The sequence below is a fragment of the Falco cherrug genome, chromosome 6, assembly GCF_023634085.1.
Source record: "Falco cherrug isolate bFalChe1 chromosome 6, bFalChe1.pri, whole genome shotgun sequence".
NCBI classification, from domain to species: Eukaryota; Metazoa; Chordata; class Aves; order Falconiformes; family Falconidae; genus Falco; species Falco cherrug.
In genome coordinates this window covers 80071321-80099202 of record NC_073702.1, presented here as the reverse complement: position 1 = coordinate 80099202, position 27882 = coordinate 80071321, and the positions used below count along the sequence as shown (strand labels likewise).

At 39.5% G+C, this 27882-nt stretch overlaps 1 protein-coding gene across 1 annotated transcript; it reads right to left on the bottom strand.

Annotated features, from left to right (window-relative positions):
• Positions 1-75: 75 nt before the first annotated feature.
• Positions 76-27882, bottom strand: ABCB10 (ATP binding cassette subfamily B member 10). The gene is made up of 13 exons (XM_055714983.1): positions 27316-27882; positions 16802-17002; positions 16254-16456; positions 14591-14725; positions 12827-12973; positions 11947-12082; positions 10275-10370; positions 5084-5293; positions 4726-4805; positions 3224-3404; positions 2897-2940; positions 1313-1347; positions 76-703 (listed from the first exon to the last, which is right to left on the bottom strand). Exons 1-13 carry the CDS (start codon positions 27671-27673, stop codon positions 412-414), a joined length of 2118 nt encoding a protein of 705 aa, XP_055570958.1. The 5' UTR covers positions 27674-27882; the 3' UTR covers positions 76-411.

Sequence of the window (27882 nt, the reverse complement as noted above, 5' to 3'; positions counted from 1 at the left end):
TTTGAATTTCAGCATTTTAAGACTGCTGACAAGCATAGAAAGCAGAAGTTCCTTAAAATGGAAGAGACAATAATATGAAAATTATAATCTTATTTAATTATCCTTAAAATACTGAAGTTACTTGAGAATGCAACACATCATCATACAGTGCATTACAGCAAACAAGGTTTACATGGTCTCAATTAACGTAACACAAAGCAGAAGAATCTATACACTGAAAATATCTCAATGTGATAGATATTTTTTAAAGTTGCAATAATTATTAAAAAGCTTTCAATAAAAAGTTTAAACACATTTAAGTTTCAAAAGAATATTTTGTACATTTTGGAAAAATATAACATCTACTTTACATAACTGAAACATAAGTTATATTCTTTGTAGTTTGTAAGCTTCCATTATTCATACATTCTCTCATACATTTTTTTTTAATACCTCCTGTTCTCTGGTTTGTAAATCTAATGCAAAAGTATCACTATTCTGAGGAAAAGCTTGTTTCTGCATTAGTTTCCTGAAAAGTCCATTTGGATTTGCAAGTAGTTCCTCATGTTTTCCACATTCAAGAATTTTACCCTGGCCAAGGACTGCAACCAAATCAGCATTCTGAATAGTAGACAGACGATGGGCAATAATTAGGACTGTCCTCCCTTCCATCAGCCGGTCCAGAGCTTCTTGTACTAGGTATTCATTTTCAGCATCCAAAGCACTAGTAAGAAATGGGAAGCGGGGAGAGAGAGGAGAGTATTTGTTACTTTAAGACAGGTTACTTTTGTATGCATTAGGCTTATTTTGCTAAAACTGCAAATAAAAAAAATGAAAACTATTGTTGGTGAAGATGAACCAATGGAACTGCAGCAAAGTTTCATGAATATGCTCAGTACGCACATCCAAGTTATAGGCATTACATATTCTTGTATGCAAAAATATGCATGGAGAAATTACACTAATTCAGTGAAAAAAAATTGTTACATTGCAGTATAATCATCTCTCTTTTACACCAAAACCTTCATTTAAACTAAAGATACAAAAAGCTTTAAGTAGATGTTTCAAAATCAAGTTACATATTAGAAATTAAACTCCATGAAAAATTACAACACAGTACACCACCTATCCTTCCTACTTTGCATGAACAGCTTTTATCACAGGTCTAACCAACTCACACATTCTAGAAACCATATTCTTTTTGTGGGTAGAGAAAAATAAAGGGCTAGATAATTTGTGCAAGAGCATGCTAAGAAAAAGAAGAGAAAATACTTCCCAAACCTGAGTTTTACAGATAGATAGTTTCTAAGTTTCTATTTATTTTCTTTCTTACCTTGTTGCTTCATCTAACAGAAGAATTTTAGGATTCTGAGGAAGAAAGTAAAATTGGTTATAATAACAATTAGGTAAGTTCCAAATATTTGTATCAATAGAGAGCAGGATTCATGCAGCTTAAAACTCCAAGTAAGTGTAATTACTTCATCAAAAGAACTGAGAGTTGTTCAAAACACTACTTCTAAGAAGTCTAAATGCTAAGAGGACAAAACAGAAACAACACTCTCCCATCTTCAAAGTTTCCACACCAAAGTAACAATAGTATTATCTGATAACTATTTGAAAGATACAAACTAAATGTGGGAGACTATTTTTAATGCATACTTGTCAGCACTGTGGTCAGATGTTTAATTTCTTATTTACTGCTCTTACATGGACCTTTTACAGAGGCTCAGCTACCCACTGCCTGTAGTCAGTCCACTATATAGAACTTAGTTACAAAAAATAACAAAAACCTACCAACAAGTAGTATTTCACCCACAGATGAAATATGTAGTACATAAGAACTAGCATTTAAGAACTTCGCAAGTAAATAATAAAAAAGATTGCCCGCACTCAAATCCCTAAGCAGCTTCTTCTGAATTACAGTACCTAAACTGCCTTTATAAAGTTCAGAGTAAAAGATTTAGACTTTATCTGGAAAAGAAGGGTCTCCGCTACACCCCCAATCACCAATACATCAACTACTCATTTATTTTTTACTACTCCCCCCTCCTTCCCCCCCCAGTAAAGTCTCTACTCCCATGAACTGTACTTGACATGAAATGCAATCAGCTTTTCAGCATTTGTGGTAAAAGAGAATTGGTAATATGAAAATTTCCCTGTAATCTAGAAGAACTGGGCATGCCAGGATGCTATAGGGACCTGCACAGCTTAACCTGACTGTAACCTAGTTTCAGCAAGGGTCAAAACTTTCAGCTGAGCATCAGCACCAAACTGCCTCCCCATGAAGCCCCGTGTCTGTCCTTCAACCAAACTCTCTGTGCTTCTGATCCTCAGAAGCCCCCTCAAATTTGGGCAGCACAGAGCATACCCTAAAGCTAGATCCATGACAACTCTTGAAGAAAAAAAACCACACAAAATTGTGCCTGAAATAGTATCTTGTCCCAAATCCAGACCAGCTCCCCTCAAAGCCAAGACAGGGCAACTATCATACTAGTAAACTGCAACTTAGAAAAATCAACCCATGAATGACAGAGTTCTGAACAGAGACAGAAGTGTCATATATGAAGTTTACTAGCACCACATTCTTAAAGTCCTCCTTCATCCTTGGCCTGGTCTTATGAAAGTGAGCCATTATACAATGATTTACCATCAGTCTTGGCAAGAACTGTCAGAAAACATGACTGAAAGATGGGAAGAAGCACTTACATAAGTAATCTGTCTTTAGTTAAACCTCTCATTCCTTTCAAACTTCTTCATTAATGTAAAAGATAGCATTTTCTTTCTAAAAATATTTTTCCACCTCTCCCATTGAAAGACCTCCTCCTTTTTAACCCTTTCTGCCTCTCAAAAAAAAACCAACACCCACAACCAAAAAAACCCTAAAAAAATCAAAATAGCTATTTGGGTGCTGGCTTACCTTGAGCAGAGCTCGAGCAATTGCAATTCGTTGCTTCTGTCCACCTGGGGGAACAAGCTCAGTAAATTGAAATAGGAAAACAGATGTGAAGTAATTTTAACTGAATGCCTGAGCTGGGCTGAATTAGGTACATGTACTTTGGCAGGCGGGGGGTGGTGGTGGTGTGTGAATGGAGATGATGCTGGGATTTTTTTAATGTATTTATTTTTTTTTTTAGTACCTATGGCAGGCTGTGACTTGGAGAAAAAACTGGTAACAAAAAATAATAGAATGTTTACTTCACTCTATAGCATCAAGTTTTTTAAAATAAGCAATATAAAGATGTACCTGAAAGCAAAATGCCTTTTTCTCCAACTACAGTGTCAAACCCTTTTGGAAAGTCTCTGATAAAACTAGCGGCATTAGCTATTTCAGCAACCTTCTGAATCTCCTCTGCCGTCACAGTAGAAGGATCCTCTGCGCCATAGGCAATATTTTCAGCAATAGAACAGGAGAACAGAATTGGTTCCTGATAAATCAAAAAACGTAACTAATATGGTAATCTGTAATTACATGCATGTATTGTCTATGTCTCAAATAAACTAAATCCCATGCACAAGATCCAGCATTAATTCTTTTAATATCTATACAAAAGAATATATAAGCTAGAATTAATTAAAAACAAAAAAACCCCACCTCTCCTAACAACAAAATGGGCACTGAAAACCAAATTAAAAATAACTGGCTTTTTTAACTAACAATACATAACATAACCCTCAATTCCTAATATTTGAGGAAGAGTTCAGAAAGAGCTATTCATCCAAACATCAGAAAACCTCCCTTTGTACTTTACTACATATCATAATCTGCAACAATGATGATTCTTCTCTTAATCTCTACACAGATTTCATGGCATTTTGTGCATTTAATTTATGTGAAAGGTTAAAACAAAGAAGAGGGCTGGCAGATAGGACAAGTGATGCACAATAGGATAATGTCTGAAACAAGGTAAATCTGCTCTGTATATAAAATAGACATGCTATAGTATGAATACCGGTATCTCCTACTGGTAACTCAAGTGGAATACATACATTCAAAAAGAAAAATGCTAATGTGCCCACATGAAAATAATCTTTGCACAAAGGCTTTTGGTGGTATTATTACATAAAGGATATGTTTTGAAATGCAATATATACCCAGTTATCCTTATGCTTTTAATCAGAAAAGTTAACCTAACAGTTAACGGCACTGTGAAGCATCTGGGGAGATGAGGGAAGGAACATACATATTTTATTTGGTCAAACAAGTTTATTTTTAAGAGATCATTGAACATCTCCCTGTACTTCCAGAGTTTGGGGGTTGCTAGGGAGAGGGCACTACAAGAGTAAGTGCCAACAGTGCTGTATTTTCATGCTTTGCTAGTGGAATTGTGTTTGCCTGGAAACAACACAGAGCACAGGTCAGTTTTCAAATGGTTGTGTAAAACATGATTGTGTAACTTCCATTAATACAAAATGTCATTAAATGTTAAGCTTTCTTCAACAAATCATAGCAAACATCAAGATGGTCATGCCTATACAATTTGCAACAATGTACTTTCCAGTCTCCACATGCATACTTTTCTTCTAAGCTAACGCTTTGGATCTCTACCACTATGTAAAAACAGGCTATAGAATAATGGGACTAGCTCTCAGTCTTATTTTTAGAACAAAGCACGCACAACAGCAGTTATGGTGAGATGGAGGGATTTCACTGAGAAGCAAGATCATGTAGTTTTAAAAAGAAGTGAGGCACAGCTAGTTAATAACACAAAATTATTCACTTAGAATTTTTTTTTTTTTCTTCCTTACCTGGCTCACTGTTCCAATCTTTGTCCTGAACCACAATGGATTTAACTGACGGATATCAAAGCCGTCAATGGTGATAGTACCTTAAATGAGGAAACAGTCAAGTGTGTTGGACAAGTACTAAAAGAGGCAGAAAAAAAGAGCTGAGAACAACCCCCGAGGAATCACATACTGGTGCGATCAGAAATGCAAACCTCTTCAGGCACCACCATAAGGTAACCATACAGCCCAGAGTGAAGCACAGTGTATAAATGGAATAGTCACATCAGGACCTCAAGAACAGGAACCCTAACTGTTTATAAGGTGTATCTGAAATGTGAAGTATCAATTGTCATGAATGAGCGCAACACACAAAACATACCTGAGATAGGATCATACAGCCTCAGCAGAAGGGATACAATAGTTGATTTCCCTGCACCACTTGGGCCAACCAGAGCCATAACAGAGCCAGCTGGAATGGAAAGGCTAAAATCTTTGAAAATTGATGTTTCTGGACGTGTCGGATATGCAAATTCAACATCCTTGAATTCCAAAGCACCTCTGAATGTGTCTCTGCCTAATGTGATTCCCTCTATGTGACAAAGAACAAAATACAGAAACGTGAACAGAAACAAATATCAGCTCAGCCCTCCTAGAACTTGCTTTACAGACACCCAATGGAAATAGCTATCTCCATGTAAAATCTAGGGATAGCCACAATTCCAGACCACAGGGATTATATTTCAGCCATGACTGAGGCTGTGTGGTACTTGTTCCTGAATGCAATTTCAGGTTGCTCTACAGCAAGAGGCAGAATTTGCATCTTGCTAATACCTAACAACAAATAATGTTCATTTCTAATAGATATTCTAATAGAATTATCTGAACTTTTAAACATATTATAAACAATTTAAGCTTTGTCGATTAGGAGTAATGAAATAAAATGGCATTGTTGAAGGCCAAAGTCCTGTTGCCATAGAACACATGCAAAAAGATAAACACTGCAAATCACTTACTGCCCTTTCACCAAGGCACAAGTCACCTAAAACACCCTCCTCTTTGAACAAGAGCAGCTCCCTCTCCACTACCTATTAACTGGGTCGCTTTTAAGCAAAAGCTGTCACCAGAATAAAGTTACTGCTAGGTTTGTTGTATTAATGGCATTTTTTTTTAAATTGAAAGTATATTTATTAAATTCAGGACAACAGTGCATTCAAAGACCAATCAGAGGCATAACTCTTATGCAACCGTTCACTGAAACTAAAATTTCATTTGTGAAATACCACAACAAACCATCATGAATGAATGATTGCCAAAGTTAAATAAAACCAGCTTATTTCTGGAAGGCAACATTTGATTTAAATGATTATGTTAAAAGAACAGCAGTACTAGAAAAATAAGTAAGACAAAGGAAACCAATTTTTTCAAGCCCTGTTAAGTCCCAGTGACACATATCCATACAAAGCAAACTAATTGGACAGTGGTGCTGCACTCCCAAAGGTCTCACTGACAAAGTTCCTACCCATTTTGTGAAAACTGGCAGCAGCAAAGCAACATCCAAGTAGCATTTATTCCTGCTAAAAACATGCAGCTCAAAATCCTTTCAGACACAGCACATGGTAACTAGCCACAGCACACGGTAGCACATGCCCCTGTTTCGTTAAACAGTAACTGCGGGTAGGAAACAGACACCCATCAGCAGCAATCAAGATTTTACTAGTCCTGCTGTTGCTACAGCAAATTATTTATTTTGCTTTCTTTTTCCTAGATCCCCGCCTCTTCTCCAAGCTTTCTATTTAATGGTAGAAGCATAGAAATGGCAAAGGCAAAAGCATACAATTTCAGCTCCCTTCCTTGCCTTTAATCCACAGACATAAACACTGTAACTCGCTTGTTACATAAAAGCACCTCAGTCTGTAAACCTCCCTTTAGGAAAATAAATTTATTTGATAAATCCTGTCCTAGAAGCCTAATCCTTACTATTACCAAAGTAATAGCTTATCTTTATTCTCAGTTCCAGTTATTGCACAGTCCATTCCCTGGCCTGAAACACTGAGATCTGCTGCAATACAGGAAGTCTGGTACCACAAGTCCTTCCTTTATATATTACTGTAAAAATATCTAAAAGCTATATACAGGATTGTGCTTGTTTCTTGTTTGGATTCTATATAGAGGAAAAGATGATATTGTAATTTGTTCCCAAGATATCATCACTAACAACAGCTGGAGATTTGTGAAAATAAAACCTGTGTAGCCAAGAACAGATGTTTCAGGTAGGTTTGGACAGTAGAGAAACAGTCTCTTGGCTTTATTGCCTGAAGAGCCAGAAATCAATTTTAATTGGGTTTTGAGACAAAGGTTTATATCCTCTCCTAATGTATTCAGTTTACACTGAAAGGAAACCTAAAAGAAGCTTTCTGTAAGCCTATGCTACATGGACTTCTGAAATTTTGCCTGATTTATGTTCCATCTATAAAATAAAGATTGTTTTCTACATGTCACTATAGGTATAATTAAGCGATCCATTAGCTGCAGTCGGAAAGACAACTTCTGCCCCAATACTACTGCTTACTTTGCACTGGTACCACTGTAAAGATGACCACTAAAATAATCCAGATTAAAAAAAAAACAAAACACATCGAAATGATGATGAAATCAGCAGTTGTACTAGGTCTCTGAAGGGCACAGCAAATCACAGTGTGGCACTGGATGTCACGGCAGGAAGGTTAAGATGGCTTCATTGCTAAAGAGTGTGCAGCTATCCCTTCATCAGCCAGCTGGTGGTCACCTTTTGGACAAGTATCTGCTATTCTGCTTCCATCCACTGGAGACAATAGTACCTTTCACTGCCTAAGTTAAAGCCTATGCAGATTGATAAGTATCCTACAGACAGACCTGCAGCTGAGAAGACAAATGAGACAGAGGCCAGACTGTGACTTGGTGTCCATCAGATTAAGAACTCGAGGAATTCCAGTGCAGGGAGACAGAAGCAGAACAGAAATTTGAAGAACAGCATTTCTAAAGAACTCCTCTATAATAACCAATGCAAAAGATAAAATTCCATTCATTCTGTGTGCTGCGGCAAAGCAAGCCGTCAGGACGCTGGGCTGCAGCACCAAGGGCATCACCAGCAGAGAGAAAGAAGCCATTATCCCACTCTACTCGGCACTCGTCAGCCACACCTGGAATACTGTGTTCAGTTTTGGTCCCCGCTATACAAAACAGATGTGGACAGGCTGCACCGAGTCCAGAGAAGAGCCACAAAGATGGCCAAAGGCCTGGGAAGCCTGCCGTGAGAGGAAAGGCTGACAGAACGGGGTTCGTTCAGCCTTGAGAAAAGGCGGCTCAGGGGAGCCCTTATCCCCGTGTTCCAGTATTTAAAGGGTGGCTACAAAGAAGATGGAGACCCCCTTCTCACAAGGAGTCCCATGGAAAAGACGAGGGGTAATGGGTACAAGTCTTCCTGGGGAGATTCCAATTGGACACAAGAGGAAAACTTTTCACAATGAGAGCAATCAGCCTTTGGAATGAATCTCCCCAGGGAAGCGGTGGATTCCCCAACATTGGACACTTCTAAGATCTGGCTGGACGGGGTGCTGGGCCATCTTGTCTAGACCGTGCTTTTGCCAAGAAAGGTTGGACCAGGTGATCCTTGAGGTCCCTTCCAACCTGGTATTCTACGATTTCATGATTCCCTAAAGTTAGAGCTTACTCAAAAGATCTCTTAGGTCTGTTGGATGTTCCTTTCTGACTCTTCCCCTTAGAATAACCCTTACAATGTTTCCAAATTACAAGACCATATAAAACTCAAGAGGCAAACTAGTGTTGACAGCTCACCTGGACTCTGCTATATTGCCTTTCTTAACAACATAGAGAGCTGGTGAACACTCATGTATGACTTTTGCTTAGTGGGATGCAGCTGATTAAATAAAACAGCAATTCACACTAGAAGTATCTTCTACAAGCAGCTCACTGAACAACTTTGATGGATACAGGCAAATGTTCTTTATACAAAATATACTGGAGGGCATTGTCTAGCTTCTGAAGAATAAAGCTGTAAATAAAAATATATTGCCTGAAGTAATTTATTTACTATATTAAAATTAAAAAATTAAATTAAAATTTACTATATTAAAATATATAAAATATATTAAAGTATTCAATATTCTAAAAGTTTAATTATACTATTTAAATAATTAAATATTATTTAAATTGTTACTACTTTTTTTTTTCTTTAAATGTTATTATATTTAAATTTTTATTTAAAAGGCAGATTTACAGATGAAGTTTCTGTTTTGGATTTGACTCCTGCATCATAAAAATATGCATTAAAAAAATGCAGCTTCCATAAAAATCTAACACCTCTTGAAGGTGAGCATATTTTTCTATAAACATACTAATAAAAACAGATGTGACTTCAGACTCACAAACCTATCTTTAGGCCTAAAGCAGCCCATGGAAAGAATTTACATGTGAATGACTGATCCGCCACAAAATTTGCTCGTCTCTCCTCACATTTCCATTGATTAATATGGACACTACCTCCCCTTCAAAACTTCCTTGTTCCCTTAGAACACTGCAGCTGTATGAAAAATATTATGCCCATGTTACCAGGTCAAACGCTACAAGCACCTAACTAAGAGACTGCCTAGTACAGCAGGCTGGTCACACAGCAAAAGGCCCGTCACTCCATTACCCGTAGGTGAATTAGGTTAAGCCATGTGCTATAGTGGCTCCTTGCCCCTCTAAAAGGAGGAAGAAATGTGGGCGGTGCTGCTGTGAGGAGAGGTGCAAATCGTTCCAAATGCAACACCTGCTGTACCTGCACATCCACACTCTCCCAAGAAGCAGGACTCCCCACCCCTTCCTTCCTTTCATTTCCCAGTCATGCCTCAGTCCCCCACTCCCACTGCAGAGCTCCTCAAAAATTCCATTTGGCACGTGCTGCTGAAAAGCCTCAAATGGTCTGTGCTTGCAAGTTAGGTTTCAAATCAACATGTCTTGCTAAGGAACTGTTTTCATGGATCAGTATGAACTATTTAAACTGGAGAAACTCTTAATGAAAAACACCTGGTTTCAAAAGCTTCTCTTTTCAGATTGTTACTTTCTTAAGCCATTAGAGATGAGCATGCTAAACATCCTAGTGGAAATATGAGATACAGCTGTCTCAGAGCTTCTTCCCCCCCTTCTTTTAATTACTTCCATTCTTTTCACTCTAAAGCTGATCCAAGAGAAAGTGGTGATGACATCAAAGAAATATTCCAAGAAGCTAGAAATGAGCGTGTCCTCAGCCACATAACTTTTAAAGTAATATATTTAAAAGCATATTCTCAATTAATTCAAGAAGAAAGAAAAAACCCACCAGATTTTCAGCTTCTAAAATTTCTGATTAAAGGAAATTCTCATCATCTGTTTCATAGTTAGGAAAAGTCAGAAGAATTACCACTGTATCTAGTTTCTTTCAAAAGAATGTAAGTCAGTACTACCTTCAAATATCACACACATTCTTCTGAAGTACTGGTGACCAGTAAGAGAAAAATCAACTTATGAGCAGTAACAAACCAGGGACCCACCATTAAATGTAAGCTGGGGCTTCCTTTCAGTGAGTTCCCACAAGCGTCCACCAGCACCCAGTCCTTTCATTAGCTCAGAATAAAAGGAACTCAGACCTAAACAAAAAGCAGAAAAGTATTATGCATCCATAAGGAATGGAAGACATAGGAGACATAACATTTGCATTATACTTTTCATCACCAGCACTGAAGCATGAGATGTGTAGGGGATTTTTTACTCCAACACACTATCAGACTTGTTGATTTAAATCCTATCTGCTTTCACTTGAGAGCTACCAATAATCCCTATTCACCATTCTCATTTATCTCTGTGAAACAAATCATTCTGAAGAAAAAAGAAGAAAATGGTAACGCACTTCAGCTTGCATATACTCAAAAGCAAAGCAACTCATCTTCATTCATCTGTCGGGAAGAACAGCATCCAACTTCAGAGAAACAGCCTTGCATACAACCAGCTATATTTTCAAAACTGTTCAGTAGAATGAAGCACTCTGAATGCCCTTCTTTGTCAGACAGGGTTGTACTACTACAGGGGAGCCTGGCTGAGTCCGCCACGTGGGAGGGAGGGCACAAAACCTAAGACTAAACTGATGCTTGTGGAGAATGTCAAGGAAGGCAGGCTTCTTGTGACAAGACACCTTTACTTCAGAGTCCCCATGAGAATGAGCTCTGTGCAGAACTATATTCTTCAATAATCTTAAGTACAATTAAAAAAGTTTTATAATTCAATGACATTTTATCAGTTTCTAACCTTATTTTTCATTTATTTAACATTAATTTATCCCACATTTTCAAAGTGCCAGGTATCAGTCTGCTGACCAAACTCGGATGATTTAAGCACAGAAGAAATGGTTTTGGTAGTTGGAATGGGTGCCACTGGAATTTTGATATTCAAGGAAGCAGGTTTTGTGAATTTTGCCTTCAGGTGCATCTTTGTGCTTCCCACGATATCAGGCTTCATCTTAGAAGAGTACAGATGAACTGCACTGTCCTGTGGGTCTATCAAAAGTAGCAGACTCATTTTAAAGAGAAACCCTTCCAATCAGCTGTCAAACTTCAAGTACCTTATCTTCATTTTTGCCTGTATGCAGTAGTGAAGACTGCTCTGTCAAGAAGATGAACAGTTTGTTTCTGGGCCAGTAGATTACAGAGTCTGAGCTTCAAGGAGGAGTCAGTCAGTAAGGAAAAAACAAAAGGTTAGCACCAGAGTGTAGTGCTCTGCTGGCACTTTGTTTACTCTTCCAGCTCAAGACACCCTATATTGAAGTACAACTAAAATCTACACACTTTTCTAAACAAAGTATGTTTAACACAGACCCACGTATTTTGTAAAAAATATAATACCAGTATTACTTCTTTACACATTATACCAAGTATCTTAATTTAGACCCAAAGAAAATGAAAAGTAATATGTATCTGTCACACACAACATTGAAAAAAAAACCCCAAAAATAACCTCTGTATTCCTTTGTGAAAATGGAAGGTTTATATAAAGTTATATATTATTAATTTCCTTAACTCCTCAGGAAAAAGAATTAGGCATGATTTCTTGAGAAGATCATTTGGAAAAGACTTTTTAAGAAAGCCAGGTCTTTTAAGAGCTTCTTCCCTCCCGCCCCCATACTGACTGAAATGCTTTGAAGTGAAGAAAATCTAATTTCTCATTCCATACCTCCAATGCTTATTCCAACCCAGAAAGCATACATTAGGAAAGATGAGAGTTCACCAACTGTCATGTAGGCATTGCCCATTAGTAATCCACCTTTGTACAAGACTGAGAGGACAATTAAATTTCCAGAAAGGCCAGTCTAAGGAAAAAGAGGGAAAGGCAGATTTTGTCATGTACACCTTAAATTTCACCCTCTAAAATATTGTTTCAGATTTTTCCTTCTAATAAAAGAATTCCCATACTATGGCTATCTAGATTTTTAGAGGACTGAGTTAAATTTGAACAAAACCAATTCTAAAGCAAAGCAATCCAAAAGCCAGACAGACATCCAGTGTCACTGCACTACACTATCCAACACACATTCAAAGAGCAAGCAACACATTTTTGTTTGTTTTTTTCTCCACAATGGAAAGGAACACCGAACATTCTTAACCATCACTAAAGGAGAAGAGCCTGCAGTTATTCTGCAGTTTTTGAATACTATTACACAAATTCATTGCAAGCTGTTATGAAAAAATAAAACCCCACCCTCCCTCCCCAGCTTCCTTTGCATCGATGCTCATCTCATCAGAAAGCCAAAGCTGTAAAACGCTAAGGGTGGGGAAGGTTTTCACTCCTTTATTTCCCTGAATAGGAGGTATGGGCTCAGGTATAGGGCACAGGGTAGAAATAGAGCTTAAACTGGTTTTATCATACCACTGTATCTTGAGGTGGAGTTTCACAGCAATTTAGACTGATTTAAGTTCAGTCTTCCCACAGTTTGATGTAGGTTCTGTTTGCACTCAATTCATCTACTTGCAGATTTATAAGTATTTTAATGAATTTTAAAATAATTGACACTTGGCATAACATGGTTGGTTTACTTTCATCCAAAAACACTTACTGCTCCAAAGAAGCCTGCCCGAGCTAGTGCCTCTTTTTTAGCCAGTTGTAGCACATAATCAACTTTATTTGCATATTTCTCCATTTCAGCTACTTCTTGCCCAAAAGCTCGAACTGTTCTTATGTTTCCAATACGCTCTTCAGCTAACTACATTAAAGCAAAGAAGAAAACAAATGCACACAGACACACAATTTAGAACGTTCATATTACAGAACATTTGAAAGTTAAACCAGTGTCACTAAGCTAATGTTCACATACATTCCTTTGGATACCAGTGGAAAATTTCTCATGCCCTCCTCTCCCCCCTCACTCCTTTTTTTTGTTTTAAATTCTACTATGTTAAAAGTAACCTGCATGCCCAGGCAATTTAAGAACTTTGAGATTGCCTTAAGTATTAGCAGAGAGAGAAAAATATAAAAGTAGGGTCAAAAAAACCCACCTTAATTTGATGTGAACAACACACATAAGAAAATTATTATTCACAATAACTTGCAATAACAATGTGGCAAGGGGAAAAATTAAAAATATTCTATTATATGCTAAATCATGCAAGAAAGACTGCAGTTATTTCCTGAAACAATTCCACTCACTTGATCAAAGCAACATTGGGAATTAATTTAACTCAACTACTAATGTCTCACTTCAACTCAGTATTTTATTTTTAACTGCTAAACAGCAAAGTATTGATTCTAAAATTAACTCAACTGTAATCAATTATTTCGTTACATAACCATATATATATATGGTTACCATAACACTGTAACGGTCTTACAAAAAAGAAGGCCCCCTTTTGTGAGTAAAAATACAATATAAAAATGCAATTGTCCTTCTTCCATCCCTCATTCAACATGAAGATTTGAATGGGACATTAAAATTGCTTGTTCATGTGAAGTCCCACACCTGGCTCACAAAGGCACGAGCCTCCCTTCAGCACAGGATGAGGAAGATAAACAGAAGACAGCTAATCTTCCTTTTGCAGAGTCAATTTGCAAAGTCCTAACAAAGGACATCTCAAGTTTAAAACAGCTGACAACTGTGGTTATTTTAACTACATGTTTCCTAATTATATTTCTGTGCTTTTTAATAATGTTTCCCCACCCTCAGCCTGTGAGGAGGTCACTATCACTACTATTCTCTGCTAGCACTTTGCTATGTGTCAGAGCAGTCAGCAACACAACAAAGGCCCCTCTACAACAGCCTCTTTAGCTACAACGGCTTCCTCTACTTTCCTCCCAAATACCTGGCTATGTGCTGAGGTGCCCAGTGAAGTTTAAGAAATATCAAGCCTCACAAACATTCAAGAGCTGGCGGTAAGGTCAAACATCAAAAATTAATTCCAGAGAAGGATTTGCTAGCAAAGTTTTCTTAAAAAATGGATCCATTAGGATGCTTCCGATGGTTTCAAACTCATAACCATGGTTCAGGTACCAAATTACACAGGACTTCATAGGTTTTTTGTTGTGTTTTTTAATGATCTCACAAAGCTAAAGCCTAATCCTTTCCTATATTTCCAAATTCTCAACATCTGGTACCTCCACATGATATTGTTCAGGACCACCAAAGCATGGTTGGTTTTGAGATCTATGAATAAGTGTTACTGATGTTTACCTTTCATACTATTCAGGTGCAAAACTACAGGCTCAGCATGGCTCAGGGCAATGAACAGTACAATTATCTTCAGAAGATCTGTAACTTCAGAGATATTAACCTAAATACACTAGAGCAACTTTGATGTTAACTAGAAAGCATCTGTTAAAACATTACCTGTGTTGCTTCTGCAAGAGAATCTTGGGTCATTTTAGTAAGTTTTCGCAAGTATCTTCCATAAATCACAGCCAGGACAGCCAAGGGTGGCACAATGCTCAGAACAAACGCAGCAAGGCTGGGAGACACAAAAAACTACAAGAAAAAGGTATGTGTTAGGGTTTAGTGTTCAGATTAAAAATAACCGCTGGAATACTGGAGTGCAACTTCCCTTGCTAGAGTTTTCTAAAGCTAGTAGGATTGTAATTTAGTGCTGCCATGCTTTCATTTATCATATTTTCTTTCTTCCAGGCAAAATATCCATTCTTCCACAGCACTAGGGATGTATCCTGTGGTTAGAACAAAGGATTATAAGCAAAGTGGTCTGGATTTCATTTCTAGCTTTCTCACTGGTTCACTGTGTGGTTTAGCTGAGTATTTTAACCTGCCAGTAAACAGGCCTACCAGGAAATCTCTTGGGGATGAAAGACATAAGCTATTACATAGTTGCTAAAGCACTTTCCCAACTTTTAAATAGATGGTGTAATACAGTAAGTTTGAGCGGAGAAATATCATACACTCCTTCTGGGTAACCAAGGAACAGATGGAGTCACCTGCGCTCCCTACACCCATAAATGTTCATAACCTGGAATAATGGATATATTTAATTTACTTTTTGTTTACTGTTGCAACACCTTATCACTTGTAACAACCATCAAAGCTCCTAAATAGGTTATTTTCATTAGGTTTATTGAAATTAGCTCTAATGTGTTTTCATTTCATCTTGAAATCATGAAAAGAAAAATCTCTAGAAAAATTCAAAATCAACTTAATTGACAGGTTTTATAATTATTTCATAATAATCTATTCACTCGGGGCAAGCTTTTATAGTCCACCTTTTAACACAGTATCATGGCAGTATTTCTGAGCAGAATGCCTTACATAAAGCTATTCCATTTAATTTATGGTAAGATAAAACCTCAGACTCTTATTTGCTTAGATAAATACAGAAAGCCATAACTCTTATCAGTGACCAAGTATTAAAGCTTTAAAGCTTCATAGTGGAAACTCTTCACAGTTTCTAATAACTGTCAATATTGGAAGCTTATTTTTATGAGGAGAATTTTTGCTGTTTTTATCTCCAAGTAGACAGCAGAAATGACCCGCTTTAAGATAACTGCCACCAACATATCTTTTCTCAGAATATTGTAACAAAATTAATGCCACAAAAAACATCAAGGCAAGTGAGATTTTTATGTAGATGAACTGACCACCAAGGAACATTAACTGATGCACTGCACTTCAACGGATTTTACAACAGTCCCTTCACACCCTATTTTACCTACAGCCATGGGAATGTTATCACTGATTTTAATATCTTCAGTAAGAATAGAGTTAAGCTATTTGCCTCCTGTGCTTTGCTTGACAAATTCAGGCAGCAACAGTAGTTCATTTCAAACCTTCATTCTCAATACTTTGGCTTGTGACTAAACATCAAGTGGCTACAGCCACATCATCCATTGCAATGCAGTACACAAAAGTTATTGTGGATAACCAGTGAAATACACTTCTATCCAAGAACACATAGCAGTTTCTGAACTGAATCATATTCATACATTACCTAACAGAACTGAAACAAACTCGGAACTACAGGAGGTGACAAGCAGGGAAGAAACGACCTTACCATCATTCCAACCCCCACAGATGCTTGTGCTCCTGCCCTGAGCCCATCTGAAAGGTTTTCAGTCACCGAACGGCCCAAAAGGGCTGTATCTGAAGATAAGCGGTTTATCAGCTCTCCTGTTCTGGTCTTGTCAAAGAAAGCAGTTTCTTGCTTCAGAATAGAGGAGAACATGGCTGTTCTCAAACGTTTCACAATTCTTTGTCCTGTCAGAAACAGAAGTCAGTCAAGCACGGCACACAAGACTTTACACAGACACTGACAATATAAAAATCAGAGGATTATGTAGCACTGAACAAGTCACATTACAGAGTTTTAATATATCAGAAGAGAGCAAACTTGAAGGTGTCATGTAACAGTAAATAAAAATGAACAATTATTCCAACGTACTTATCTTTGCACTATTAGTTTACCTTTGATCTGGTAAAAAAAAGCTACTGATTCTAAGAGGATCTCTCAGCCAGTGCCAAGAATTTATTTCAGATCATTAGATTAGATCCTCACTCTGTGAAAAGAGATGACTTGGTACCCCTTTTTGCCTCTGTTCTTACCTGCAGTCTGCATGAGGTAGACACGAACAGCATTAGCAGCAGCACCACATAAAAAGATTCCACTCAGCAAGGCACACAGGCTGGTCAGGCTGTCAGTGAAGTCTTCACTGGGATTTGTATAAATAACGTCAATAACTTTCCCCAGAAAGAAAGGGGCTGACATGGTAATGACACTGGAAACTGTCAGAAAGCCAACAGCAGCTGCAAATCAACATGGAAAAGGAAACGGAAATTACTCTGAATTTGCAAGGTTATTAATAGCACATATGAAATAATTTTTCAATTGAAATGTCTATTAAGCTTGTGAATGCCAGTATTAAATAATCAGCACTCTTAGGTCCAGTTCTGAATGGGATATTTTAAGTCACTGTATAAAGTAACTTAGGCAAGGCACATTTTCAGAACCTGAAAGCCTCTGTATACTATGACAGCCCTGCAATTGCCTCTCATGTATAACCTTCTACACCACCATCCAACAAGGTTAACTTTTCACAGATGTCATCCTTATGGAAAGTTTGGTAATTGTTATTGTTCTCTATCTCATGCATAACCCCTCAACTCCTGTTTGGTTTGGGTTTTGTTATTCATGCTTGTTACTTCCTTGTTAAAGCTTCCATTTTTTTCTGGAAGGTAACACTGGACTGAAATAAAGATCTGATTTGAGAATAGTCTAAAACATGCAATTTTATTGGGGAAGAAAACCCAACAAAAAAGCATTTGATTTACTCTTGACTGGCAAAATTTATATAATTTGTTTTGGTTTACGCTTTACTGTTGTTGGTCTAAAAGAAAACTAGCGTAAGTTTGAATTAGAAGTACATTTGCTGATGAGCTCTTGAATTCCAGTTGCAAGATCACCCATGGAATAACCTGTGTAACTGTTTGAAGCTGTTATCACAGAGTATGAAAATCGCACTGGACCAAGACTTAGCCTTTTAAACTTTAATCTACAAAGAAATTTCTTGAGCCAAGAACACAGCTTGATTCTGAAAAGGCAAGCCAAACTTGGAAGGCTGAGAGCTAGAAAAAAAAAAAACATCTTAACTGAAAACTGAACAAACTTGATATGAAAACCACTGAACCACAACAAACAATGCCATTTATACAGCATAGTTTTCCAACAACCAACCCCACACTTAAAGTAACATTCACAGGATTGCTAAAGGAAAACTACTAGCAGGTAATGCCTTTAAAGGGAAAAAGACACTGTACTGAAAATCCTGAAGTTGCCCGAGTTTTAGTTCCATTCTGCTGAGCTTCTTGTCTCCCTTCTACGACGGACAGCAGAGAGCTCCGCAGCAGCACACTGCTGTAAGCAATACTTCTAACATCTCTCACAGATGGTTTGATGCCTCTTACCACCTCCACACGCAGTGGAAATCTTTGTTTCAGTTTTCACTTGAAGTGTAAATACAGGTGTGCATTTATCATGAAAAATTCAGGGTACAAAACCCGTGTACCTGCCACCACCTGAAGCAAACGCTTCTCTGCACCTTCACTGCAGTGCCCCAGAGCGGTCCTGAGAGAGCTCCACACACTGCCCAAACAAGCTTTAGCCTTGCCCTTGCACCCAACCTGCAGCCTGTGGTTCTTACTCAAGATTGGTTTGTGATCTTTGCGTTGTATTACATTCAGGCCAGTACGCATGTGAAAGATAAAGGACTCTTTTAACTTGAAGATACAGAAACAATAAGAAGCCAGAGCAGAAAAGGAAAGGCTTCCTGCTGCAAACTTACGTGATCCATGCCATAGCCACATCTCGTAAGCATATTATTTAGGAGCTAAAACTTGGTAAAGAATGAGTGACCTCATTAACAGGCTGGCTGCATTGGTGTATTCAAGATGTGAAACATCAGGAAAAAATCCAACAAAAGCCAGGTCATCTCCTGTCAGAAAAAGCTGGTCTGTGAGGAAGCTGGAAATGGTCAAAAGCATTGCTTACAAGCACGGTGCTGCATGGCAGCTCAGTCTCCACTGATCTAAACAATCTCTCAGTTATGGATGGAACTGGACATAAGAACTGTATATATAAATATTCACTGAAGGAAGAGGACCATATGGCTAAAAATCTCATATGTCTCTGTCTAGCGGTACAGCCTTCCTGGCTTGGATTTACATTTGGCTCTTCTTCGTTGAAGCTAGCATGGGTTTCACTTCCAACAGCCTTAACTGAACTAAAAGCAACACGAATTCACAAAACAAACTGAAGGCTACTAAACTACTCAAACATTAGACAAAGTGTCAATAATATATCAGAGTAACACAATCCTGAAGATGCTTATATAATCCAGATGTCACTTTTAATCTTCCCCTTAAGCAATATATCTGTCATTCTCAATTTAACCACAAATCACATGTGAAGTAAGGTTCCCTAAATGAAACTCTCACTTAGATTATACCAGCAGAACAACTAGAAAATAGTACAGATGCCAAGCTGTTGCTCTATTCCTTTGGTTTTAAACTGTTGACTAACTGAAGAAACAGGAATCAGCAGTCATTCTATCACCTCATTCAAAGAAGAGCTGTCATTGTGATAACTGGCTAAAGGGAGGAGCACGAGGTGTTCAGCAACCAGATACGAAGACATTTCAGCAATGATGAAGGTTGTTACTGACAGAAAAAAGGGCAGAGTAAACTTTATAGTAATAGTTTCACATAATTCTCTGGGTAACAGAGTAAGCTACGTCTAACAAAGTAGTGTATTTTGGAAGCTTTGTTTTTTAAGAGTAAATCTGTTTTGTAGGCTATGAGATGAAAATAAAGAAAACATGAGGCAGATCAGTGGAGCTTATAAAACTAGGGCTACATTGAAGTGGCAACAGAAGCAAAGGCAAGGCAAGCTGACTCCAGCAGCAGCTGAGCAATCCTCTTGGAAACATTAGGCAAACATTTTGCTTGTCTTCTTGCACAGAAATACAGATTGCTGCACAGACAAGGTGATGCCTTTATCACTTTTAAGATCAACATGCTCTCTGTTAAAGCTAATGTGGACTTGCTTCTTGACAGCAGATCCACAACTTCATTTCATGGTAGATGTATTTGGGGGCAATGAACTGGTCACCAACTGATAAACCAGCACATTTACAAGCAATAACTCGGCAGAGCTATCAGAAACCTCTCTTCGGAACCTGGACTAAGTGCCTCCAAAGAGTTGTAAACCAGATTTCTACATACAAGACCACCACCAAGAGAGTGAAAATTTCTAATTTTGCTGGTTCTTACCAGAGCATCATTCTCAGCCAGTACAGTATGTGGAAGTGTATAAAAGCCAAAAAACTGCTTGCAAGCCTGTTAGAGAAAGAGCTGTTTTAAATGGAAATCCATAAGGATTTGATCTCAGATGAATCAAGATCCCTCAAGCCGATCAGGGATGAACGACAGAAAAATGAGGTGATGATGTCTGGCAGTGCATGGTAACACAGCCAACAGGGCAAAGCAGCTAGCTTTCACTATTCAGTAAGATTATGAATGTCATCTCCCAGAAACTTTTAAGTATTTTACTAGTTTCACTTGAAGATCAGGGCTGGCAGGTCAGACAGCAAGCTCTGTGAGAAGTACCCTCCTACCAATAACTGCGAATGTCTGTCCTCTACCAGTTGTCTGTGCAGTTTTATTCTAATGTATAATGACTTCTTTAGCTTAACCCTGAATTTCCACAAGGGTATTTGAAGTGACAAAGTCTACTGTATTCTATCATATGCATGCACAGAGATTGGGCTCTTCAGCCATTATTTTGTGGGAGAAAGATGCACTGATTAATTTTATATTTATTGGTTAGGTAAAGTCCATTTCCGTTTGGTGAACCCTGGCCCACAAGAAATTTGTTTTGCATCAGTATAGGGAGGTCGAAAGGCTAATATCAACCCTGTGATGAGTCAGTTCTGCAAATACTTATTTCAAGCTAGAATCACCTTCCAGAATACACTGTGAATATTTAAGGATGCTCTGTATAGTTTTAGGTATGAGTGGTGTGGTTTTCTTTCTGTGTTAAAATTCATACATGATATCTGGACTGCACTATTATTATGCAAGAAGAATCTTTTAGAATCGTCCTCCTTACATTATTAAGAACAACCGTAATACCGTCTTCAGAAAAAAATACAGTTTGTGTCTGATGGCACAGCTGTATACTGGATTCCCAGTGCACTTTGGAAAGCTGCTAGCTTTTTCAGTGGAGTTGTCTTAATTTGCAGGTATTGTCAATATATTAAATCTTGCAAGTTACTGTTTCCAGTGATGATCACAGTTTATAGAAAATCATTACAGAGGTTTTCTGTAGACAGTTTGATGCAGTTATTGAATCTGTGGTGGTTTTTGTTATTTTTTTAAGCACAAAAGAGCAGTTTAGGTTTTCAAATGACAAAGACTGTTTTCTTTGGTACAATACAGTTGCACAATTTACTGAAAATATCTTCAAGACAGCTCATGCAAAGGCTGGTATACTGTGGGTCATCTGACTGACCAGGACTATCCAAGTTTGGAGAAATTAGCAGTTGCAGAAATTACTGTGGGACAGAATCAAACAAGAGAGACAGACAATGCCTTTGTGATGATATCTCAAGAAGACGACCAGTGTCCAGGGTTTGCGGGACACAGCAAAATACCAGCACAGGAGCAAGCCCCAGAGTATCAGCTTGTGGAATTCCTCATGCTCAGAACACGATGCAAGTTATGGAAAAAGTCTATCACCTCAAAAGCCTGCTCTTTTGAGTCATGAGGTGTTCACAATTGACATAGATCCTTGATAGCTCCACAGTGAGGCTCCTATGATCAAACAGGACAGACCTGCCAGGAGTCTTTTGCCATGGAACAAAACATCAAGAAGCCTTTGCAGAGTAGACTATAGAGGGTTTGTCAGAAGAGCTGTCAGAGAAGATATTTAATAACAGAAGTCCCCTTCCAGGCAGAGAAGAGACAGTGATCTGAGGAAGCCCAAGAAAGGGAAGAGCAAACAAGACTGACACTTTGCAGAGAAGAGGAGGAAGAAGGGGTAGCAAGGCACGCAGCCTGACAGAAGGCCTAGCAGAGCTGTGCAAAACCTCTGCTCGAAAGCAAAGTTGGAGGCTTGACTCTGTAAGCAAGTATCTTCACTTTCTCTTGAGAAAGATTGTATCTCTGCTTCACGAATTATTATCCATACATACAGTACCACAAACTAGTCTTTTTAAGACACCTAAAACCAGCTTGTTGCAAACAGGCCTGTTTAAAAACCCATTGAAATTTTATTTTTTCACACTTTTTTTGCCATTGTGGAAAATACTTGCAGATCTCATCACCCCCACCCCCCCCAAAAAAAATATAAAAGCATTTCAGGGTGGGGAGAAAGGAGAATGCTATCATGCTATCTATTTTTAAAAACTTACTGTCCTATCAAAACCCACAATAAAAGGATGGCTCATATAGCTGAGCTAGAATCCCCTGAATGTTTTCAGCAGCTTGCCTGGACTACTGTTTCAGGAGAAAGCACTAGTCTGTAGCCCAGATACAGCACAAATATAGAGCTCACTCAGAAAAGCAGGAAAATACTAATAATTTCTGTATTTTGTTACAACATGTTAAAATAGCATAAAACATTAATTATGCACTCTTAGAGTTCTGTTTGGAGGTACTTAAAAAACAGAATTCCTTTCAAAGTATTTTAAAATTTCTCTTGTATTTTCTCATGATAGTGATTTTCCTTAGCCATAAAAATCAGCCAAGTTTCTCATCACCAATTGTTGGAAAGTAATAAATTAACTGTAAGTTTGCAAGAGAGAGTATAGCTTCTTATGCTGAGACATTATTATAAGCACCTAACTGATCACAGTGGCCAGCAGCTCCTGTTTCTGCAACTTCTTGCTTAAGTAGCTTCATTAACAGCTCCCCACCAACTTAAGATAAGGAACTGTCACCAACTAGCCACAGAAAAGAAAACTTTTTGTGGTGAAGCTACAAGGCTGTTCGGACCTTCTGGGAGTTTCATGCCAAACATCGACAAAATCAGAAGAAAAAACTATGTGGAGAAACAACAAAAAAACCCATGTAGCCTATTTGATTTCTACAAAAGGCACACCGCACATGAGAAAACAATCAGTGTTACCTTTGTATATACCATACATATAGGAATTATGATTTTAAAACCACAAGAATTGCCTGCAGAAAATTCAAGTTAAGTGTGGTTGTTGAGCTGCTTTCAGATGAGCAGAACCACTTTACAGTAACTACGTACAGCAACAAAAACCAGCGGCCACGCACATGGACTTGAGAGGTGAACTCAAATTTTGGCCAGAGGTTTCCCAGCTACTGGGTGACAGAAACAGCAAGATTTACAAGACAGGGGTCCAATGCAGGTTCCAAAGAGAAGGATATTCTAGCGCTTGTAAGCCCTCCCTCAGCTCCCACTAGCTTCCTTCCCATTATGCACAGTACAGAACTAATGTGACTCGCTGTCAGGGTTGGAATGGGTGTATGAAAACTGGTTTTTCAGAGAGATACCACTTGCCTGACCTTTAATTAATTTTTAAATGGCAGGGGGAGCATAAGTGCATGGATTATCAGCGCGTGGATTGCCTGCTGATGTTCAAACTCACACTGCAATGCATTCAAGAGCAAAAGTTTCAAAACTAAACCATTTCAATGTTACTACAAACTAACTACTACATATTATCTGCCTGATTTAATTTCCTAAAATAACTGAAGTTTTCAAAGATACTCCTACTCAAGTAATTGTACAAGTATAAATAACCAAAAGCATGATGTTCTAGCAGCAACACTCACAGCTGTGTTCTACATTTCTATCTGCATCTTGCACAGAAGAATTCAAGTTGCTTACTACCTCAATCATTCCTAAGCAAACGAACTGTTAAAATAGTTTCTCAACTACATTACAAAGAACACACCTAAAAAGCTCAGGTAGTCTTAGGCACAACACTTCATTTTTATTTTTTTTCTATTGCCTTTCTTTAAGAATTGTTCTTACAGCCATTTATCCCCTATTAGAAACTATAAAAGATAAATCTACAGCAATCCAGTATTTCACATTCAAGGATGAGAAAGCGCATCACCTGGTATAACTTTAAAGAAAAATCGTATTATGAATAAGGCAGTGCTCATCTGATTTCATGGCAAATTTTAACCTACAGCAAAACAGCTATTACAAATTATGCCCAAGATTCTAAAATAAAACTTCAGAAAATAACATTCCTTGCACATCCCTAGAGATCTGTGTACAAAACAAACCTCGCTCAGTGTGCACAGTGTTATACAGGCAACAGGCACACTTTGCTGTCGGATTAAAAATTTCAGAGTTCCTTGTGCTTACTTTACAATTCAATAGAACTATTGTTCCTTCAAGTGTGGTTTGGATAAAGCGCAACAGACAGATTCTCACAGGGAGAAACAAGGAGGCAGGAGGAAATAAAAGGGGTTATTTTGAAAAAGCATTTTTGTGGCCTTACACAGAGAGCAATTTCAGCAATGGCCCTGTCCTCTTCCCCGGGAACTTAATTTAACTGAAGACACAGGTTTACCTGACCTGACTGCACAGAATCAGCCAAAGAATTCCTGAAATTACTTCCCTCCTTTGTTAAACCTGGGAGGTATTACAGAATTTACAAACGCCTAATTTCATTACACAAAACTGTAGCCACTAACAGAGTGAATTCCCATGGTAGTATTAGCCATCTTTTTACCACTGTAAATAACAACAAGAAAATTTAACACACATGTCCCGTTTATAATGTATTCCCGGCTCTACAAGTAACTGGTCATGAAACATGGAACATATTACACTGATATTTTTTTTTTTTGACAGTATGGTATTTGGTACATTTATTTTCATTCCCAAGAGCCTCCAGAGGGTCAGAACATCCTTCTGTGAGGAAAGCATTGCAAGAGGTGCTGCGTGCCAGCACTGCCAGCACTCTGGAACTCCTGGCCAGACCACACCACTTCGTCCTGAGCCAGCAGATGGTAAAGAGGCCCTGTGTACAAACAAGATGCGACCATCTCCTTTGGTGCAGTCACAACTAGAGCTGGTCACCTTCACCTCTGTACCTGCACCTCCTCAGCTGACACCATTTCTTTATGCACCAAGACGGGTGAACCTAGTCTTGGCCAACTTCCTCATAAATCAACCTCTGCTCCCCAGGCCTCCACTGCCATCACTGCAACTATTTCACCTTCTGCCACTGTGAATTTCAATGCCCAACTGCAAGAGCGGACCATCGCAACCTGTGCCACATGGAATCACAGAAGAGGTATGTATCACTTCACCCTACAGTGGTAATGCTCTACACCTATGTTACCAACTACTGGTTATATAAAAATGCAAAAGATGCGGAAAAGTTCAACTTTCTTGCAGAACAAAACAGCACCTGTAAGCCTCAGAAGAGATCCCACACCACTTGGTCACTGGTTAAGTGGACTTGAAGAGGAAATTACATGTTTTGCTCTTGGTTTATTGTTTCATACAGTGAAACCATTAACTTTCGTCTTTCTTTGAATGCAGGAGAACCAGAAACGCTGAGTTTTTAAGGACTAGTTTCTCAGTACAAAGATGCAAGAGGAACAAACCACAACATATTTTAACATATTTTAGACACAGTGGGCAGATGTGATTTCCCTACAAACACTTACAAGGCATTTTACCAGTATTTGTTATTCCTGCACTCTGTAATGACCCAAAGTATCTTCCTTGTTAGCTTTTCCATCCTCCCACTTAGTTACAACAACAAAAGTTTTCCTTTAAGTAGAGTGTCAATTAAGAAGAAGAATTTTACATAAATTCACTCCTCTCCCAGAACCAAGACCAAGAGGATGTTGAAAAGCAGTTATTATATTTGAATATTTTTTCCATCCTAATGATTGAGTATCATCAAATTGTACTGGTTTTTCGTTTGTTTTTGTTTTGTTTTTTTAACCTTCAATTTAGACCATTTTGTTATCTCAAAAGAAAAAACTGCATGTACCTAATCTTTAGTAACTGTGATGTTTTTTAACTTGGATAAAACCATCATCAGACAGCACACAATACTAACAAGTATACCATACCCTGCCTGTGATAAACAAGTTGACAGCAAATGCCAAGTAAAGGGAACTAAATTAAGTTCTCAGTTAGAAGCCAAAGACTCCTAAAAGCCATCCTTAAAATAACTGATTAATTTGTTTCTATTTCAATGGGAAAAACAAATAATTTTAAAATCAGCAGGTGATCTATCTGATCAGACACTCCACCAAAATCTGAACAGACTGATCAAAAGTTACTGGCAAAAGGCTTTTTACATTTTAGTTCATAAGCCAATGAAGAAAAATAATCCTGAGCAATACTGAAGCCTTACTGAACATAGTGCCTTTTCACCCTTCCATCCAGCCCTGTCCCACCAATTTTCCCCTGCTTTTATTCTGCATGCCCAAGACAAAGGTATTAGCTGCATAAAACAGCTGTTCACAGCACAGAAATCATCCTTTCTTATAAAAACTCATTTGGATCCAAATTATTTTGGCCATGTAATGCCAACGCGTAATGAAGCTCTGTAACTATTGACAGTGAATAAAATCTTGTGCAAAGTATTTTGTATTTCTTAAACCACCTCTTCATGCCTAACTCACCTCTTTTCTCTCCCACACCATTTACGCATTCCATAGGGACGAACCAAGTTTTTGCAAAGGCCTACAGGCCACACTACCATGACAGCACACATGCTATCCACCAATAAAGGTGTTTTTTTAAAAAAAAACAAACCACACAATAATTTGATTGTGTTTTCTTACTAACAACTATCGTCCTACAAGCATCCCATGAACAGCAATGTCAAGAAAAGTTTGTTTCTACTTTGCTGTTGATACTATCACTGTTAAGGGGGCAATTTATACAACCATGGTGTTTGACATGGAGACACTAAAAAGAAAGAAATCATTTCCAAAACATCTTACAAAGGTTTTAGGCAAGAAATTCTTGTGAGAAGGAACTCCAATTTATTTCTTAAAAAACCCCTTAGGATTCCCATTTTTACTTCATTGCATGTGGTCTCGGGCTAGAGTTCATTCATTGCAGCCACCTGCGGAGCCAGCGCTGAACACGTACAGAGGCACTAACCAACACCACCAGCAACACCGGAGTTCTGTAACTTCCAAAACTTTTGGCTTCCCTTCAGAACAACAACAAATTAAGAGATGGCAAGGCGAGGAGGTGGGGAGAACGCATGTTTTTAGCTTTTTACACGTATCAAACGCTCGCTCAGAGATTTCACGGTGCGCTCTGACACTGCCAGATGCGCCGGCTCGGCAGGGAAATGCGACCTTCCCCGCACCGCGGCCGCTCCGGCTGCGCCCCCGCGCCACAGGCCGGCACCGGAGCGGCGGGGCGAGACCCACCCCCCGGCTGCACCCCCGGCCCGCCGCACCGCTCGGCCCCAGGGACCCTCGGGCGGGGCGAGGGGAGCCCCGCGGCGCCCCGCCGCCCCCTCCCCGCCCGGACAAAGCCCCAGGGCGGCCCCCGGCGCGGCGGCGGGGCAGCCCCGGGCCGCGGCCGGTACCTGTCAGTCTCCAGCGCTCGGGGTGCGCCAGGGCCAGCAGCCTCCGAGCCTCGAAGCCCGGCGGGGCGCCCGCAGCCCCCCGCGGCGGCTCCGGCGGCTCCGCGCCCGCCGCGGCGCTCAGCGAGCGCGGGGCGCTGCCCGCCACGGGCGGGAGCAGGAGGAGGCGGCGGCGGCGGCATGACGGCGCGCCCGGCGGCCGCAGTGGCGGCGGCGGCGGGGAGGGCGTCCCGCACCTGCCGGCCGGGCGCGGCGGGGCGCGGAGGCCGGCGGCCCCGGCCACGGCCCGAGCCCAAGGGGGCGGCGCCGCCCGCCGCAACAGCGGCAGCAGCCAGGGCAGGCGCGGCGCGTAGCCCGCCATGCGTCCGGCGCGGCGGAGCCGAGGCGGCGGCGCTGCTGCTGCTGAAACCGGTCCCCGCCGCGCGGGTCTGCGGCAGGAGGAGGCGCTTCCGAACCGCCGCCGCCGCCGCCCATGGGCCGGCAGCCGGGGACCCGCGGCGGCCCGGGCCGAAGTCGGCCTGCGGTACGCTGATAAGGCTGCGGTTGTCGGCCTCCTCCCGGCCAGCGGGC